This window comes from Camelus ferus, chromosome 7 (genome assembly GCF_009834535.1).
Source record: "Camelus ferus isolate YT-003-E chromosome 7, BCGSAC_Cfer_1.0, whole genome shotgun sequence".
In the NCBI taxonomy this organism is placed as follows: Eukaryota; Metazoa; Chordata; class Mammalia; order Artiodactyla; family Camelidae; genus Camelus; species Camelus ferus.
The window spans coordinates 75,857,078-75,873,028 of NC_045702.1; the positions used below are offsets into that span (position 1 = coordinate 75,857,078).

The 15,951-nt window shown below is 42.8% G+C and overlaps 1 protein-coding gene across 1 annotated transcript in view; it reads left to right on the plus strand.

Moving 5' to 3' along the window:
• The window catches only part of LHFPL3 (LHFPL tetraspan subfamily member 3), a 629,939-nt gene that overhangs the window by 522,050 nt on the left and 91,938 nt on the right, over positions 1-15,951 (plus strand). Inside the window, exons 3-5 of the mRNA XM_032484193.1 lie at positions 3,659-3,850; positions 5,453-5,664; positions 11,890-11,990. Of these exons, the coding sequence (XP_032340084.1) occupies positions 3,659-3,696 (38 nt within the window). The 3' untranslated portion in view covers positions 3,697-3,850; positions 5,453-5,664; positions 11,890-11,990. The remainder of the gene's footprint in view (positions 1-3,658; positions 3,851-5,452; positions 5,665-11,889; positions 11,991-15,951) is intronic.

A 15,951-nucleotide genomic window follows, 5' to 3' on the forward strand; every position in this document is an offset into this window, starting at 1 on the left:
TAACACTGACATTTTGATTTCTGTGTGGCCCTCCCATTGAAGTTATTTAGGTAGGAGGATCAGATTGTCAATGGCTTTTAATTCCAGGTACTTTGAAGTTTGGACTTTATTTTGCAGGCAATAGGGAACTATGGAAAATTTTTGAACAGAGGAAAGATATAATCAAAGTGAGTTTTTAATAGGATTATTTCTTCAGCAGTGAGCAGGATGGAGTCAAGCAAAGTCAGTGAGAAGCAGAAAGTCCATGTAGTAGACTCTTCCAGTTGTGGAAATGGAGACTAAGAGGTGAAGACTGACGGATGTGGGGCATTAGAGAACAAAGACGATGCTGGGGTTTCCAGTCTACATTTGTGTGTTGGGGGTGACCACGGGGTTGGGAGGGCTAACATGTTAAAAGGAGCAATAGCCAATATGTGGATGGCGCCGTATTGCTTACAAGTGCTTTCACATCCCTTATCGCATTAGCCCCCCCAGGACCCCTGTGAGGTATTATTATGCCCATTTAACAGCTGAGGAATCTGAGGCTCAGAGAGGCTAAATGATTTGCCCATAAGGTCACAGAGGTTGGTCTTGACCATGGATGTTCTCACTCCGTGCTTTGATAATGCCTTTCAGATACGCTTTGGCTCTTGGTGGTCTATGGGCAGGAGTCAGCCTGTGTTTCCCTTTCAAAAGGCATGTTCTGAAACTTCAGTTTCTTGGAGGAATTAGCTGGATTCCATTTCTTTGATGCTGGTTTCCTGTGAACCTTCTAGAAGAGCCTATTATTTGCATATGATAGTTAGAGAAAAAAGAAAGAATCCATTTCTACTTTAGTTTTCCATTTTGAGTCCAGGCCTTCCCTGAAATAAAAAGTTAATTCTTTCTCCTAGACAGGATATCAGATCATTAAAATTCATCCTGTGGGAGCCAAACCTTGGTAAATTGAGATGAGCAAATGCATTTGCCTCACCTCTCACTGCCTGCCACTCACTCCCACATAAAAAGCTGGGAATCCCCTGCTAATGGGTGAGATCTATTTCATTATCTCAACCACAGGTCAATAGACCCAGCAGCTCAGATGTCAAACCAACCTGTGGGTCATTTCTGGCTTCCTGAATTACTTAAATACTGGCTTTTTCTCTGGCATTAACTGAAAGGAACTTCCCCAAGGAGTAATTTGACAACTATATTTCAATTATAGACTAAAGGCTGATTCTTATCCAAACCAAGATGGTGGACTGAAAGAATTCTAGAAGTATGTGTATATGATATTACCTTACTGATGCAGTTTCCCAAGTCAAAACACTTACTTAAAACTGTCTTCCTCCAAAGCAGGAATTTCTAAAATTTTAGAAGTTTTCCTTACAAAAGCCTTTACGCTTTTCAGGTCTTTTAACTTTTAAAAGCTTGTGAATTATCTTCTAGGTGATTAAAACCCATTTTGAATTAAATACAGTTGCCCTGATCATGTCAAAAAGTGGCTTACAAGAGCTTAATTTACTATACAGACTTAGAAAGCAGCTGGGTTTTTAAAAATTGATTTGTACTGCCATCTAGTGATACATTTCATTGCAAATTTCAATACCTTCGAGTGTGTTTCGGTAGGTCTGCTGGGTTACCCTTAAAAACATTGTAGAATAGAGGATTTACGCTTGCAAACAGAGACTAGCAACATACACATACTAGCAACGCTACGCAACATACAAGGCTCCTCATATACCTTGTAGGCTAAGAAAAATATTTTAACATATTTAGAAAGGGGTCCTCTTAAACCACTGATGCTTCTTACATTAGCTTTTTTAATTACCTGATTTTTACCATAATTATCCCACATAAGCTATTGATTTCTCCTAGGTAAATAAATTCAATCTGGCTGACTAATTTAATGGTCATTCTGTTTGGAGAGGTAGGATTGTGTACAGGTAAACACACAGGAGCTAGCATGATGCTGTCTGGGTTCAGATCCTAGCTCAGAACAATCTCTGTGCCCTTGGAGAGTTATGAAACACCTCCATGCCTCAGTTTTCTAATCTATAAAAGAGGGATACTAGTCAAATCTACTTCACAGAGTCATGCAAGAGACACTGTACGTAGCACAGGAACTAGCACAAAGTAAATGCTCAATGGAAGCGCAAGGTACCATTATATTGGTAGATCACAGTCAGCCTAATTTGCATAGCCCCTCAGGATGCCAAGATAGCAGAACAGCCCCCGTTCCATCCCATTAGCAAACAGATCTTTGGGCGCGATGAGGACCCAAGTCAGGTCTCTAGACACTAGAATTACCATATCCAGCAATTCTAGGTAAATACCTAAAAGAATAGAAAACAGAGGCTCAAACAAATTTTGTACACCAATGCTCAATACAGTATTGTTCACAAAAGCTAAAAGGTGGAAATAATCCAAATAGGCATCAGCAAATGCATGAATAAATAAAATATGATATATATATATACATCAGTGGAATAGTTTTCAGCCTTAATAAGGAATGAAATTCTGATACATTGCTACAACATGGATGACCTTGGAAAGATTATGCTAAGTGGAATAAGTCAGACTCAAAAGGATAAATATTATCTGATTCCAAAATATGTAAGGTACCTAGAATTGTCAGATTCACAGAGACAGAAAGTAGGATGGTGATTACCAGGGGCTGGAGGAAGTGGGGAAAAGGGAGTTATTGTTTTCTGGATACAGAGTTTCAGTTTGGGGTGATGAAAAAGCTCTGCACATGCAGTAGTGGTGATGGTTGCACAACAATGTAAATGTACTTAATGCTGCTGAATTGTACACTTTAAAATGGTTAAAATGGACTATGGAAAACAGTATGGAGATTTCTCAAAAAACTGAAAATAGAGCTACTATATGACCCAACAATTCCACTCCTGGGTATATATCAAAAAAAAAAAAAAAAAAACACCCAAAACACTAATTTGAAAAGATACATGCACCTCAATGTTCATAGCAGCATTATTTACAACTAACATGATACAGAAGCCACCTAAGTGTCCATCAACAGGTGAATGGATAAAGAAAATGTGAAATACATGTATACAATGAAATACTACTCAGCCATAAAAAAGAACAAAATTTTGCCATTTGCAGCAACATGGATGAACTTCAAGGGTATTATGCTAAGGGAAATAAGTCAGACAGATAAAAATAAATACTGTATGATATCACTTATATGTGGAACCTAAAAAATACAACAAACTAGCGACTATAGCCCCCACAAAATGGTAAAAATATACATTTTATGTTATATATATTTTACTACAACAACAACAACAAAATAGGCAGGGCCAGAGCCTTGGCCACACGTTCCTCTTCCCCACTCTTTACCCTCATTACCTACAAATGCTGGCTAAGCAGCCCTGGGGCCCCAGCAGGCACAGGGATCCCAGCCAAGGGACACCAGGACCTCAAAGGAAGCCAACAGCCTCGCACACACAGACACCTTTTTGTATGACCTTCTGACACTTGGAGGGAGGACAGAGAGACAAGTCCCTGGGATCCTGGAAAGCTTCCAGGTCTTGTGGGACAGTGGCTCTTAAACTCCAGCCAGGGCCCGGCTTCTCCCATGTGGCTGTCTGGGCCTGGTAAGTCTAAGTTATGCTTTCAAAAGAAGGGAAATGTCAGAAAAACGTACATGATTCTAATTTTCATTTGTGGGTAGATCAAGGACTAAACGTGGACAACCTCGATGCCTATTGATTAACGCCAGAAACAGCTTAACTGAACCAGTGAACCAAAAGTAAGCCAGTTCCAGAAACAGCTGTGGCTCCCAGCCCCATCGCTGGACTAGACGTCCACGAGACAAGTCAGAGATGGAGACCTAAACGCCTGCTCTTCTATGCTTTATCGTCAGGTAAGTAATCTTACATGTGAAAGGGGCCAGAGAAAAGCAAAATCAAAAAGTCCCTTCCCCAAAACCCCATCAAAAATGCTTGGGCTTAGAAGAAAACAGAGTTTGGGCCCAGCTCTTTGAAAATATCTTATAATGAGACACATTGTTTTTCAAATGTATAACCCAGAATTTATTCATCACGTATTTTCAGATACTGTTTTCAGATACTGTACTGACAGGATTGTTGTATTATCTATTACTGCATAACAAGTCACCCCAAAACTTTGTGCTTAGAACAATAATCATGTATTATCTGTTGCTCTTTCTGTGTGCCAGGAACTCAAAGAGGGCACAGTAGGGATTGCTTATCCCTGCTCCTTGATGCCTGGGACCTTAGCTAGAAAACTTGAAGGCTGGAGCCTGGAATCTTCTGAAGTCTTGTTCATTTATGTGTCTGATGATTGATGCTGGCTGTTGACCAAGGGCAGCTGGAACACTTAACATGTGGCCTCATGATGTGACCTGGATCACATAGTGGTCCACATGGTGGTGAGGATCAAAGTGCAAGACTTCTGAGACAGAGAGCCAGTGGAAACCTTACTGCCTTTTATGATCTAGCCCTGGAAATCACACAGCATCGCTCTGGCCACATTCCACTGGTTGGTGTGTTACAAGAATCTGCCTCAATTCCTCCCATGAGGAGGGAACATGGGCCCCACCTTTCCTGACACAAAGTAAGAAGAGCATTTGGGATGTGATCTGTATCCATATACATTGATATCACCATCTTTGGAAAATACAATTTGCCACATTGTGCTTTATCTCAGTTAATCGTCTCCCCACCCAAAACAAGCAAACAAATGAACAGACAGCAATAAATGAGGTAGATATTATTAGACCTATTTTACAACTCAGGGAACTAGGGCTCAGAGAAGTAACTTTCCAATGGCAAACACCTTGTAAGTGGCAGCACAGGGACTCTGACCCCAGTGTCCAAGCCCTTAACCCCCAAACTGATCTTCCTGCTAGAGGTTATATTGCCTTATCTACAATATATACAGTATACACTTATCTACAGTATACACTGGAAGTTCAAGTTTCAGGTCTGTTTATGAATATGCATAAGTTCTTAGAGAAAAAAAAATTTCTTATTACAGGAACATTGGGTCCTCTGTTCCTTCTGTACTCAGGGCTGGAGCTTCAGGAGCAGACTGTATAGAAATATTATGTCAGGCCGGGCAGTATAAAGTCCACACGCAGCCCAGAGTAGACATGAAGGGTGTCATGTGCCCCCAAAGAATCAGCCCAAGAGTCCCCACAAAATGGCCAGTGCACTTGGCACAGGAAGGTGCCACCACTTGGATCTTGTCCAGCTGACCCTTAAAATCAGCCCAAATTATTGTGGTAGCCAGCCTCCAAGACGGCCCCAGTGATCCCAGTGATCTGCGCCTCCTAGTAGCCACACCTTTGTGTAATCTCCTCTCCCAGGGCTGTCATCACACTCTACCAGGGTTGGTCTGTGTGACCAACAGCATACAGCAGAAGAGATAATAAGTCATTTCCAATATTTGGTTTTAGAATACTATAACTTCTGTTTTGAGCTCTCCCTCTCATCACTCACAGGAGAAGCCAGCGGCCATGTTGTGAGGACATTCAGGCAGGTTCTCAAAAGCCCACAAGCAAGGAACTGAGACCTCTAGCCAACAGCCAGCAAGGAACTGAAATCTGCCAACAGCCATGTGAGTGAGCTTAGAAGACGCTTCTCCAGTGTCAGTTGAGCCTTGAGACCTCAGCTAAGCTCCTCCTTGACTCCTGACCCTCAGAAACCACTTAAGGTAACAAATGTTTATTGCTTTCAACTGCTACCTTTAGGGGTCATTTGTTACACAGCAACAGTGTCATATAGTAGAAGAGCTGCAGCTTTGGAGACAGGCACACTGCCATTATTTTGTTGTTGTTTGGGGGGAGGGCGGTTTGCACTTAGGATTTTATTGTGTGTAAATCCTACCCCAAAATACAAACAAAATAATTATATACACGCTGAAGTATTTAGGGGTGAAGTGTACCTGTAATTTACTTTGTGTGTGTGTATGTGTGTGTGTTTATTGACGTATAGTCAATTTACAATGCTGTGTTAGTCTCTGGTGTTCAGCACGGTGATTCAGTTATACTACACTGCCTTTAAATTCTGGTTCCACCACGCCCTGTGTAAATAGCATGACCTCTCTGAGCCTCAGGTTCTTCATAAGCAAAAATGGGGATAATATTTATTCTAAAGGCTGAGTAAAGGTCAAAGGAAAGAAGTTAGAACAGGGAACATTCCTCTTCTTCCTCCTCAGTGTTTCTAAAGCTAGAGTTAAGAATCCCCTCAGAGCAAACTGCTCTGTGATAATAAGAGGTGATCATTGTACAACCAGCACTGTAGTGGTAATAAAAAGAATAATCCCTTATTTCACACCAGGCAATGGAATTTAAATTTAAATTTCAGGCACAGACCTCCTGTACTGTTACTTCAGCTTTGTTTTTATTCTTTTTATAGGCACATTAGAAAAATTGTAGCATTAATAATAACATGTACTTTTAAATTCTGTTTTACAGAAATGATTCTTTTAAAAAAAAAAAAAGCCTATCTGCTTATAGTACAAGAAAGTACTTAAATTATCAAACTAAATACACAACATATTTCACCTGTTTCCCATATACATTTTATCATTTAATAATCCATACGCAAGTGTTTATAGAGTACCCTTAAGCCCAAGATGTTGTCCTAGGTACCATGAGGTGTGAAAAGTAGTCTAAGGAATCATCTCTGTCTTCAAGGAATTTACAGCCTTCTGAGGATAAAATAACATGAAAAATTTAAATACCATAAGACAGCACTGCAAGTGAAGTTACAAGGAAGTAAGTGACTACATAACACAGCAAGCTCCACTGGCTTTAAGCTATATATGTATCTGGAGCAATCTCAGATTTGCTGTTTACAGCTTGTGGATTTAGGAAAAATCACTTACCTGTCTGTGCCTCAATTTTCTCTTCTGTAAAATTGAACTAAGGTTGTTGTAAGGCCTAAATGAGGAGATAGACAGTTAGACAGATGGCTAGGTAGGTAGATATAGTGCTTAATATAAGAAGGGACACTCAATTTCATATATATATGTATATATTTATATAAAACCCATGTGCAGGTGTCTGTTTATGTGGAGGTTACAGGCTATTAAGAAGAAAGAGATACCAAAACCACAATGAGGTATCACCTCACACCTGTCAGAATGGCTATCAGCAAAAAGAACATAAATAACAAATGTTGGCAAGGATGTGGAGAAAAGGGGACCCTCATACACTGTTGGTGGGAAAGTAAATCAGTGCAGCCACTGCAGAAAACAGTATGGAGGTTCCTTAAAAAACTAAACACAGAACTACCATATGACCCAGCAATCCCACTCTTGTATATATATCCAAAAAAAAAAAAAACCATGAATTTGAAAAGATACATGCACCTCAATATTCATATCAGCATTATTTACAATTGCCAAGATATGAAAGCAACCTAAGTGTCCATCAACAGATGCATGGATAAAGACGTGGCATATATATGTGTGTGTATATATGTATGTATATGTATATATATGTACGTGTGTGTGTGTATACACACACACAACAGAATACTACTCAGCCATAAAAAAGAATGAACTTTTGCCATTTACAGCAACATAGAAGGACTTGGAGGGCATTATGCTAAGTGAAATAAGCCAGACAGAGAAAGACAAATACTGTATGATATCATTTACATGTGAAATCTGAAAAATACAACAAACTAGTGAAGATAACTGAAAAAGAAAACAAACTAGTGGTTACTAGGTGGGGAAAGAGAAGGGGAAGGGGCAACATAGGGGTAGTGGAGAAAGAAGCACAAACTATTAGGTATAAAATGAGCTAGAAGGATATATCCCACAGCATAGGAAATACACAGCCAATATTTTATAATAACTATAAATGGAGTATAACTTTTAAAAATTGTGAATCACTACATAACACACCTGTAACTTACATAACATTGTACATCAACTATACTTTACTTTTTTTTAATATTTTTTTAAAAAGAAGAAAGGAATAAACCAGGCTGGAATAGGGCATGTGCTGGGAGATACTGAGAAATTGGTTCTTGAATTGGCCCTCAAGACCAAGCCAGCGTTAAATGATCTGGGAGGAGAAAAGAGGGACGCTGTGGGAGGACCCGGCCTGTTCTGAGCATGTGGGAGAGCTCAAAGGACAGCCTTGACGTCTTCCTGCCACAAAGACTCTGCCAACAGTAACGTCTCCAGTCTGTAAAATAAGAAATAATAGAACAAATAATAACAATGGCTAACCTCAGGTAGTGCCAAAGACTTTGTGTTTATTACCTTGCATAACCCTCACGTAACACCAGGAGGTAGAGCTGTAGTTACCAACCCATTCTACAGAGGACGAAACTGAAGCTCAGAGTGTTTAAATTACTTACCCCAAGACCATGCAGCTAGAGAACAGCAGAGCTGGACCTTGAACCCCAGCAGTCCCACTGCAGACCCTGGGCTCTTAACTGCTGGATTAAACTCCCACTGGTTAATCAATGACACATTTTTCACTCTAACATTTTCCCACCACTTAGCCAAATCCCAAGACAACTGAATAGAAAGGTAAACTAATTTTAAATGAGCTCCAGTTAATATTAAATCAACAAAGCATTATCTGACTCAGTCCCAAAGTAATGATTCCTAACCTTTGGGGGTTACACACCCCTCTGAATATCTGACAACTGAGGCCCCTCCTCCAGGAAAATGTGTATCTATACACAAATACAAAGTTTGCATAGAATTTCAGGGATTCCCTGAAGCCCGGGAGGGGCCCTAAGTCAACACTTCTTGACCTCACACTTCCAGAGCCAAATAAATCCCCTCCCAGTGCAAATGATGGAGGGCATCACACCCAGTCCCAAGGTCCTGCCTTCAGCACAGATAATCGAGGGTGCGGGGGCCGCTGCTCTGCCTACACGCGTATTCAGGTCACAATCACTCTTCCACCGTGGATGCTCTATTGAGTTATTGGTGGGCCGCAAGCCTCGCGGTCTGGGATGCGGATGCTTCCGTTCTGCCAGCGTAGAGGGGAGCAGGCCGTGGGTGGGGCTTCTGCGGGAAGCCTGTGTGATCAGACCGTGTGCCTGCGGCTAAAAGTGCTGTCAGGTGCCACTGGCTGCTCAGGTGGTCAGAAGCCTCTTCCAGCCTGGGGCCAAGGAGAAAAAAATAAATACAGAATTAACCTAGCTCGCATCCTGGAACAGTCCTGCCCTGCGTGTATTGGAGGAAGTCAAAGGCATTAAAAAATAGTTTCCTTTCACCTTACTCTAAGTCTAGAAGCAGTATTTTTCTCTAGTGTTCTGTGCAAAGAGCAAAACTCAGACAACGTGGTATAATGTGAAAAAAAAATGTGTTTAGGAGACAGATGTAGGTTTAAATCCTAGTTTCCTAGTTTCACCACTTACTCGGGCAAGTTACTTAGCACCTCTGAACCTCTGATTTCTGTTCTAGAAAATGTGGACACACATGTTTATATTGCAGAATTGTTGTGAGGATTAAATAAGACAGCACACTTGTGTTCCCAGCGCATAAGAAGTACTTAATAAGCAGTCACTAAAACCAGACCTCATGATATTTATCTTTCAGGCTCTTAAGTTTCCACTGAGATTAATAGCCCCTTGAGATGGGTGTGTTTAAGTCCTTGAATATCGAGAGCTATTGTGATCTCAAGGAAATATAAAAGAGCCATAAATCCTAAATCCTATAGTTCAGAAGCCATAACTGCTTTCTTAGATGTCTTTCCATTCCTGGCACAGAACTTAGTGAACAATTGAATGTTGGCAGGTACCTATGGGCCAGAAGTCACTCTGGGAGAGCCAGGATCCCCTTAAGAAATTAGCAAGTGGAGCAGACATCCTGTTCACTGTCAGAAGACAGGGTCCACGTTAAATCATAACTACCTTGAAGAGCACTCTGTGTCAGGACGAGGTTTGCTCTTGGGAAGTATTCTGCAATTCTCTGCTTCCCTGAGAGGAACTGGCTATGAAGTACCTTTGGGCAGGTTCTTCATCTCTTAACTTGGAGGTGAGGAAAGGCCTTGGAGGAATCAGCTGGATTTATTAATATCCTGATCTTAAAGCAAACCAACAAAAAAGAATTTGAAGAGAATTTATAATGAAAGACATACAGTGGACTTTAAGACTTAACAAACTAGAACACAGGATTGAGGAAAAAAGGAGGAGATATGATAACCTTAAAACGTACCAGAGTTGTAAATTTCCCTCTGTGATTCTTGAATAAAAAGAGAGGCAATCTTCTAGCTCCCATCAGAAAAAAATAAATAAAATACCATTTGTCGCAGACACAGCTCTTTCCTGGCCCTAAATCTGGTGAAAATTTCTCATACAGAAGAACATGCACAAGGAGCTGGAGTCATGCCAGGCACTGTCCTCAACAACTGTTGTACAGTAAATAAGTGGTTTGCATGTAGCTCTTTATCATAACGACCTGAAATAAAACACTACCTCAAGGGAGATGATCAGACAGCACCAGAAAGTGCGACACTCCACTGTGCCTTAATGTCTTCAAAAAGTCAGCACCGAGAACAGAAAAGGTGAGGGTGGCGGGAATGTTTAAAATGAAAAGAGACAAGATCCTGAAGAGACAGAACCATTTCCGATGCATGAATCTTGGTTGGTAAAGAAAATCATGGTAGGACATTTTGCTGATAGTCTAAGAATCATGAATACAGACTGGTTATTTATTAGATGATACAGGGAATTATTGTTAGGTAGGGTAATGGTATGGTGGCTGTGTAAAAGACTGTCTTTTTATTTGTCATTTCTTTTTAGAGACATATACTGAAGTATTTAAAGGTAACTTTGAAATGGTTTCAAACAGATTTTGTTTTTAATTCACACACACACAAATGAATGATATTTGACAAAATGTTAACCCATATTGAATTTAGTGAGGGATACATGGGTCAGTATATATTCTACTATGTGTTTGAATATTTTTACCATAAGAAGTGAGAAAAAAAAGAAGACTTGGAGAGAGATCTCAGAGGGACATGTGCCCTACATGCACCAGTGAGAAAAGCTGACAGACCACCCCAGGCTGGGAGGAATGAACCTGTTATGAACTGAATTATGACTCCCCTCAAATTCATTATTTTTGAAGTCAATGCCCGGTACTTCATAATGTAACCATATTTGGTGATAGGCTCTAAGATGAGGTCGTTAAGAAGGGCCCTCATCCCATATTACTGGCATCCTTGTAAGAGGAGAAAATTTGGACACAGACACACACAGGGAAGATGTTACGAAGATGCAGGGATAAGACAGCCATCTGCCAGACAATGGCCTGAAACAGATCCCTCAGAAGGAACCAAACCTATGGGCACCTTGATCTGGAACTTCTGGCCTCCAGAACCATGAGAAAATAAACTCCTGTTGTTAAAGCCACCTCGTCTGTGGTACTGTGTGAAGGCAGTCCTGGAAAACTAATAGAGAACTCTTTGATTTGCCTCCAAAGCCCGGGGAGCTTTTCCCGTATCCCCATGCCAGCCCTCTCCCCAACACTGCAGAAGCCACAGTGGGCAGAGCATGACTGCGAGGCTCATAGAAGGTAGCTGCCCAGAGCAGGCTGGCGGTGCACTCTCCCCACCCCAGGGACTGCGCATCTGAACAGCTGCGACCCAAGTCTGACACGTGTGGTCCTTTACCTCTCTGGGTTTTCTGTCTTAAAAATGAAGAAGCTGTGTGTGTGTGTGTGTGTGTGTGTGTGTGTGTGTGTGTGTGTGTACATGCCTGCATGTGTGTGTTGCGGAAGAGAAAATCTAGCTTTAAAAGCCCTGTAGCTAATATTTATTTATTCTAATGAATAATTAATATTTAACATTTAGAATTACAATTGATATTCAAGTGGTGTACTGCCATACTCGACTGTTACAATATTGAAGTAATTCACACTTGTTGATAAATATCATTACCTCTCTCATCACCCCAGCTCATCTCCAGAAACTCTCCACAGTCCTGCAGTGAATGAGTTAATGCCTGGCACCAGAAGGTGTTCCAGAATCTGCTCCAGCAACCTTGCCCTCCATTCTGGTAAGAACAGCCATCTCTGCCTTTACTAGTTGTTACAAGCTTTTCCAGTCCATCCCTGTTTGGTATGCTTCCAGCACTGTCCCCTAAATTCTTTCTGTTCATTATTTCACAACTCCAAAGCATATACTATTAGTATTTCTCTTCACACATGAAGAAACTGAGGCTCAGAGAAATTAAGTAAGTTGCCCAGGGTCACAGGCAGAGTGGGTACCCGCCCCAGAATTGGTCTGTCAGAATTCTTTGATCCTTAGAAGAAAAAGCAGAGCAACCAAGAAGCGTTCAGAGGCTGCAGCCCGAGGTCCTGGGGACCCTGGGTATTCTTGGGGCATCTCTTTTCTCCAGATAGGATCTCCCCATGTGAAAACACTGACAGAGGTACTGAGTGGTAGTAAAAACTCACAAAGAACAAGCAGTCCTGCCACCAAACAGCTTCGAAAGCTGCACAGCGGTTCTGGGCTCTCCTCCCCGCAGGCACTATGCGAATAAAAGAGCACCCCTCACCTGCAGCCGTGGGACCCCTTGAGGGCAACGCAGGGCTGAGCAGGTGGGTATGACCCACTTTAACCTTTCAAAGCCATGGCAAAAGCCTGCACAGCTATCTGGGAACACCTGGGCGTTCCTCTGGCCCTGAGAGTTTTGCTGCAGGGACCTTGCCCTCAAGTCCCCGACGGTGTCCTGCCCACTTACTGGACACTCACTTGGACCCTCTAGTCATGCAGTCCAGGGGCGCCCACCTCCTTTCACCCTGGCCCTGGCCCCCTGATTTCCTGGTGACCTTCTAACTTTGTTTTTGCCTTTCCCATGGCACTTAACCCCAGTGTGTCCTGAAGACTCTATAACCCTAAAAACCAGTCCTGCTAACCAGCTGGCCTGGGTACAATAGCACATGGAAAGCAAAGTCATGGGACTGAAACCAGAAAAAAACCTATTCATGAGAGAAGCAGCTGGCAGCTGGAAAACAGAAGGAGAGAGAAAGAAAGGCCAATCCTTACCTCCTACAGGACCCGATTAACTGGGGATTTCGAAGCAAGAGTCACTCAACCTGCCTAAGACCCCCCTCCCTCTACTAATGAAGGCAGTGATGCTTATCGCCCCCACGTCCCTGCATCCTTCCCAGCAGGGCTCAGAGAAGCCATCCTGCTGACAGGAGCTTTGAGATGGAAAGCAGTGGGGAGAGGGGTGGAGGGACCACGGCTGCCTTGGGCAGTTAAGAGAATGCTCTTCATCTAAGGCTACTCTCCAGTTAAACACCAAAAAAAAATATTGCTGGGGGCATATGTTCAATAATTTTAAATAATTATTAAGTAATTGTATTCATTTTAAAATTTCACAAGTAGTATATGTTCACTGAAGAAAAAAAATAGAGAAAGAAATTCACCCATAATACAACTAGGACATAACCACTTTCAATATTTAGTGTATATATGTTTTTCACACACAAAAAAACTAGCTACTACTGTGTATGTCCTCAACAATAGATCATAAACGTCTTTCTACGTCAGTACAGCCACTTCTACCACTCCTAGAAGGGGGTGCAATGTGTTTTATTACATAGATAAAATGTAATGGTTTAAGCCAATCCCCCACCGCAGTGCATTTGGACCACTTCTGATGGAATTTAAATTATTTTATGACGTGGCAGATGCTGGGACCAGAGGAGGTGACACCCCAGCCTCTTAGAGTTGGGCTACCACCCCCGCCTGCCCAGCCCCCACTCCGTGTCCCACTCCAACCTGACTACTTGGCATTTCTTACGTTGTGTTCCCTCCCGCTCAGCCCCAGGACGTTTCCACATGTTTTACTGCATGAGCCCTGTCCAGAAACAGGTGTGGTAGGGCCCCTGCCTCGTCTCTTACTCGGCTTCCCCGTCTTAGCCCTCAGAGATAACAGATCACAGCTGAGGCAAAAAAAGGTGGCTTTAGTGAGGTCCCGTTTCCAGCATCTTTATTTTACTAGCGGCCGGTGATTTCCCAGTTACACTGTTGGCACCTCCCTGCCCACACCAGAGCTTCTGCCTGAGGCCCTGGAACTGGCTAGCGGGGGCGTGATGCTCCCCAATGAGAGAGGGCTGAGATGGGGTAGGGAGGAAGAGATGCCAAGTGGGGAATCACACGCATGTGCGCGCGCGCACACACGCACACCAGCACACTCTGGAGCCTGTACACATAGGCGATGAGACACTATCATAAGGAGACAACAGTTCTGTCGTGCATCTCAGAGGGAGCAAAGCCAGGACTAGGGGCCGTTTTGCCCCCAAAGCGGGGTGCCGGTGCTAGAGGCTCTGTGGACGCCGAGCCGGCTGTGACTGAGCCGATGTTGTCAGGTATCACACCTTCGCCATCTCTTCTTTTTTCCTACTCTCTTTTTTTTTTTTAATATATTTTTATTGAAGTACAGTCAGTTCACAATGTTGTGTCAATTTCTGGTGCACAGCACAATACTTCAGTCACATAGGAACATACGTACATCTGTTCTCATAGTCTTCTTCCCCATAGGTTACTACAAGATATTGAGTATGGTTCCCTGTGCTTTGCAGTATACGCTTGTTGTTTATCTATTTTATATATATTAGTTAGTATCTGTCCTAGTCTCTTGGAAATTGCTTTAAGGTCTCTCCCTTTTCTCATTTCCTCATTATGACATCAAGTGCACCCTTGAGACAACAGAGTACCTTTAAATGATTAAGATGCAGCTTCTGAGGAAAAAAGAAATGAGGCAGGGGTTAGGGGAGGCCACTCCTGCTTTTGGCAATTAAACGGAGGTGGGAGGAAGGGGAGCCTCTCCCCTCTGGCAGGGAGTGTCTGGATAGAACAGAACAGCCACACCCTGACGTCCCTGTTTCCTGCTCTTGGTGGTACCTGCCCTCTCCAAATTGCCCAGACTTGAAAAGCTGAAGCCATCTTGGTCTTCTCTTTCTTTTTCTGCCACACCTAAGTGTCAAGTCCTGTGGCTCCTCCTTCCCGTTTCCCCACTTCCACAATCCCGTCCCTTCCTTTGCATTTCCATAGCAACTGCCCTAACTCAGGCCTTTCCCCAGCCTCCTGCAAGTCTTCACCTTCCCCACTCCACCATCTGGACTCCTCCTGGCCCTTGCAACCAACCAGATTTGTGTCCCTAGTTAGTGATTTGCATTATGTTGTCCTGCTGCAAAGCTTTCCATTGGCCCCATGGCCTGGCAGGAAAAGCTCACCACCATTAGGCTCTGTCCTGCTCTCCCAGCCTGTCCGGCCCCAGCTGCTTCCAGCCACTTCCAGGCAATCCATTCTTCCCTGGAATGTCCACCTTTCCCTGGAATTCTACCCCTGGAACACCTTTGGAATCAGTGGGATCAGAATGACTCTTCAAAGCGAATCTACATGAACCTTTCATTTATCTCTGAATCACAGGAAGGTACTTCCTCTTCTATGGCTTTATTCTCTGTACCTTTCACTGCCCTGTATTTTATTATCTGGTTAACATCTTATCTCTCCTGTACATTTCGTAAAGGGCAGGGGCTGAGTTTTGTTGGTCATTGTATTGCCTGCAGCCCCAGGAAGTTCTGAGTTTATGTGAGCTGGTTTGGTAACTACGGGTAATTACCTTGGCAGCTCTGTTGGGTTGAAGACCTGGCTCGGAGGCTCACCCACCCCCTGGGTTCCCAGGCATGAGAAGAGAGGCCAACACTTGCCAAAGGAGCTTAGGCTGGTTTTATAGTTTGAATTGTGTCCCCTCAAAATTCACGTGTTTATATCCTAACCCCAAGGACCTCAGAAAGTGACTTTATTTGGTATAGACACTTTACCAAGGTAGACAAGTTAAATGAGGTTATTAGGGTGGATCCTAATCCGATTTGACTGAGGGTCTCATAAAAAGGGGACATGTGGACCCAGAGACACAAATGTAGAGCAAAAATGATGTAAAGACACAGAAAGGACGTCATCCATAAGTCAAGGAACTTGGGAGGCTACTGGAAGCTAGGAGA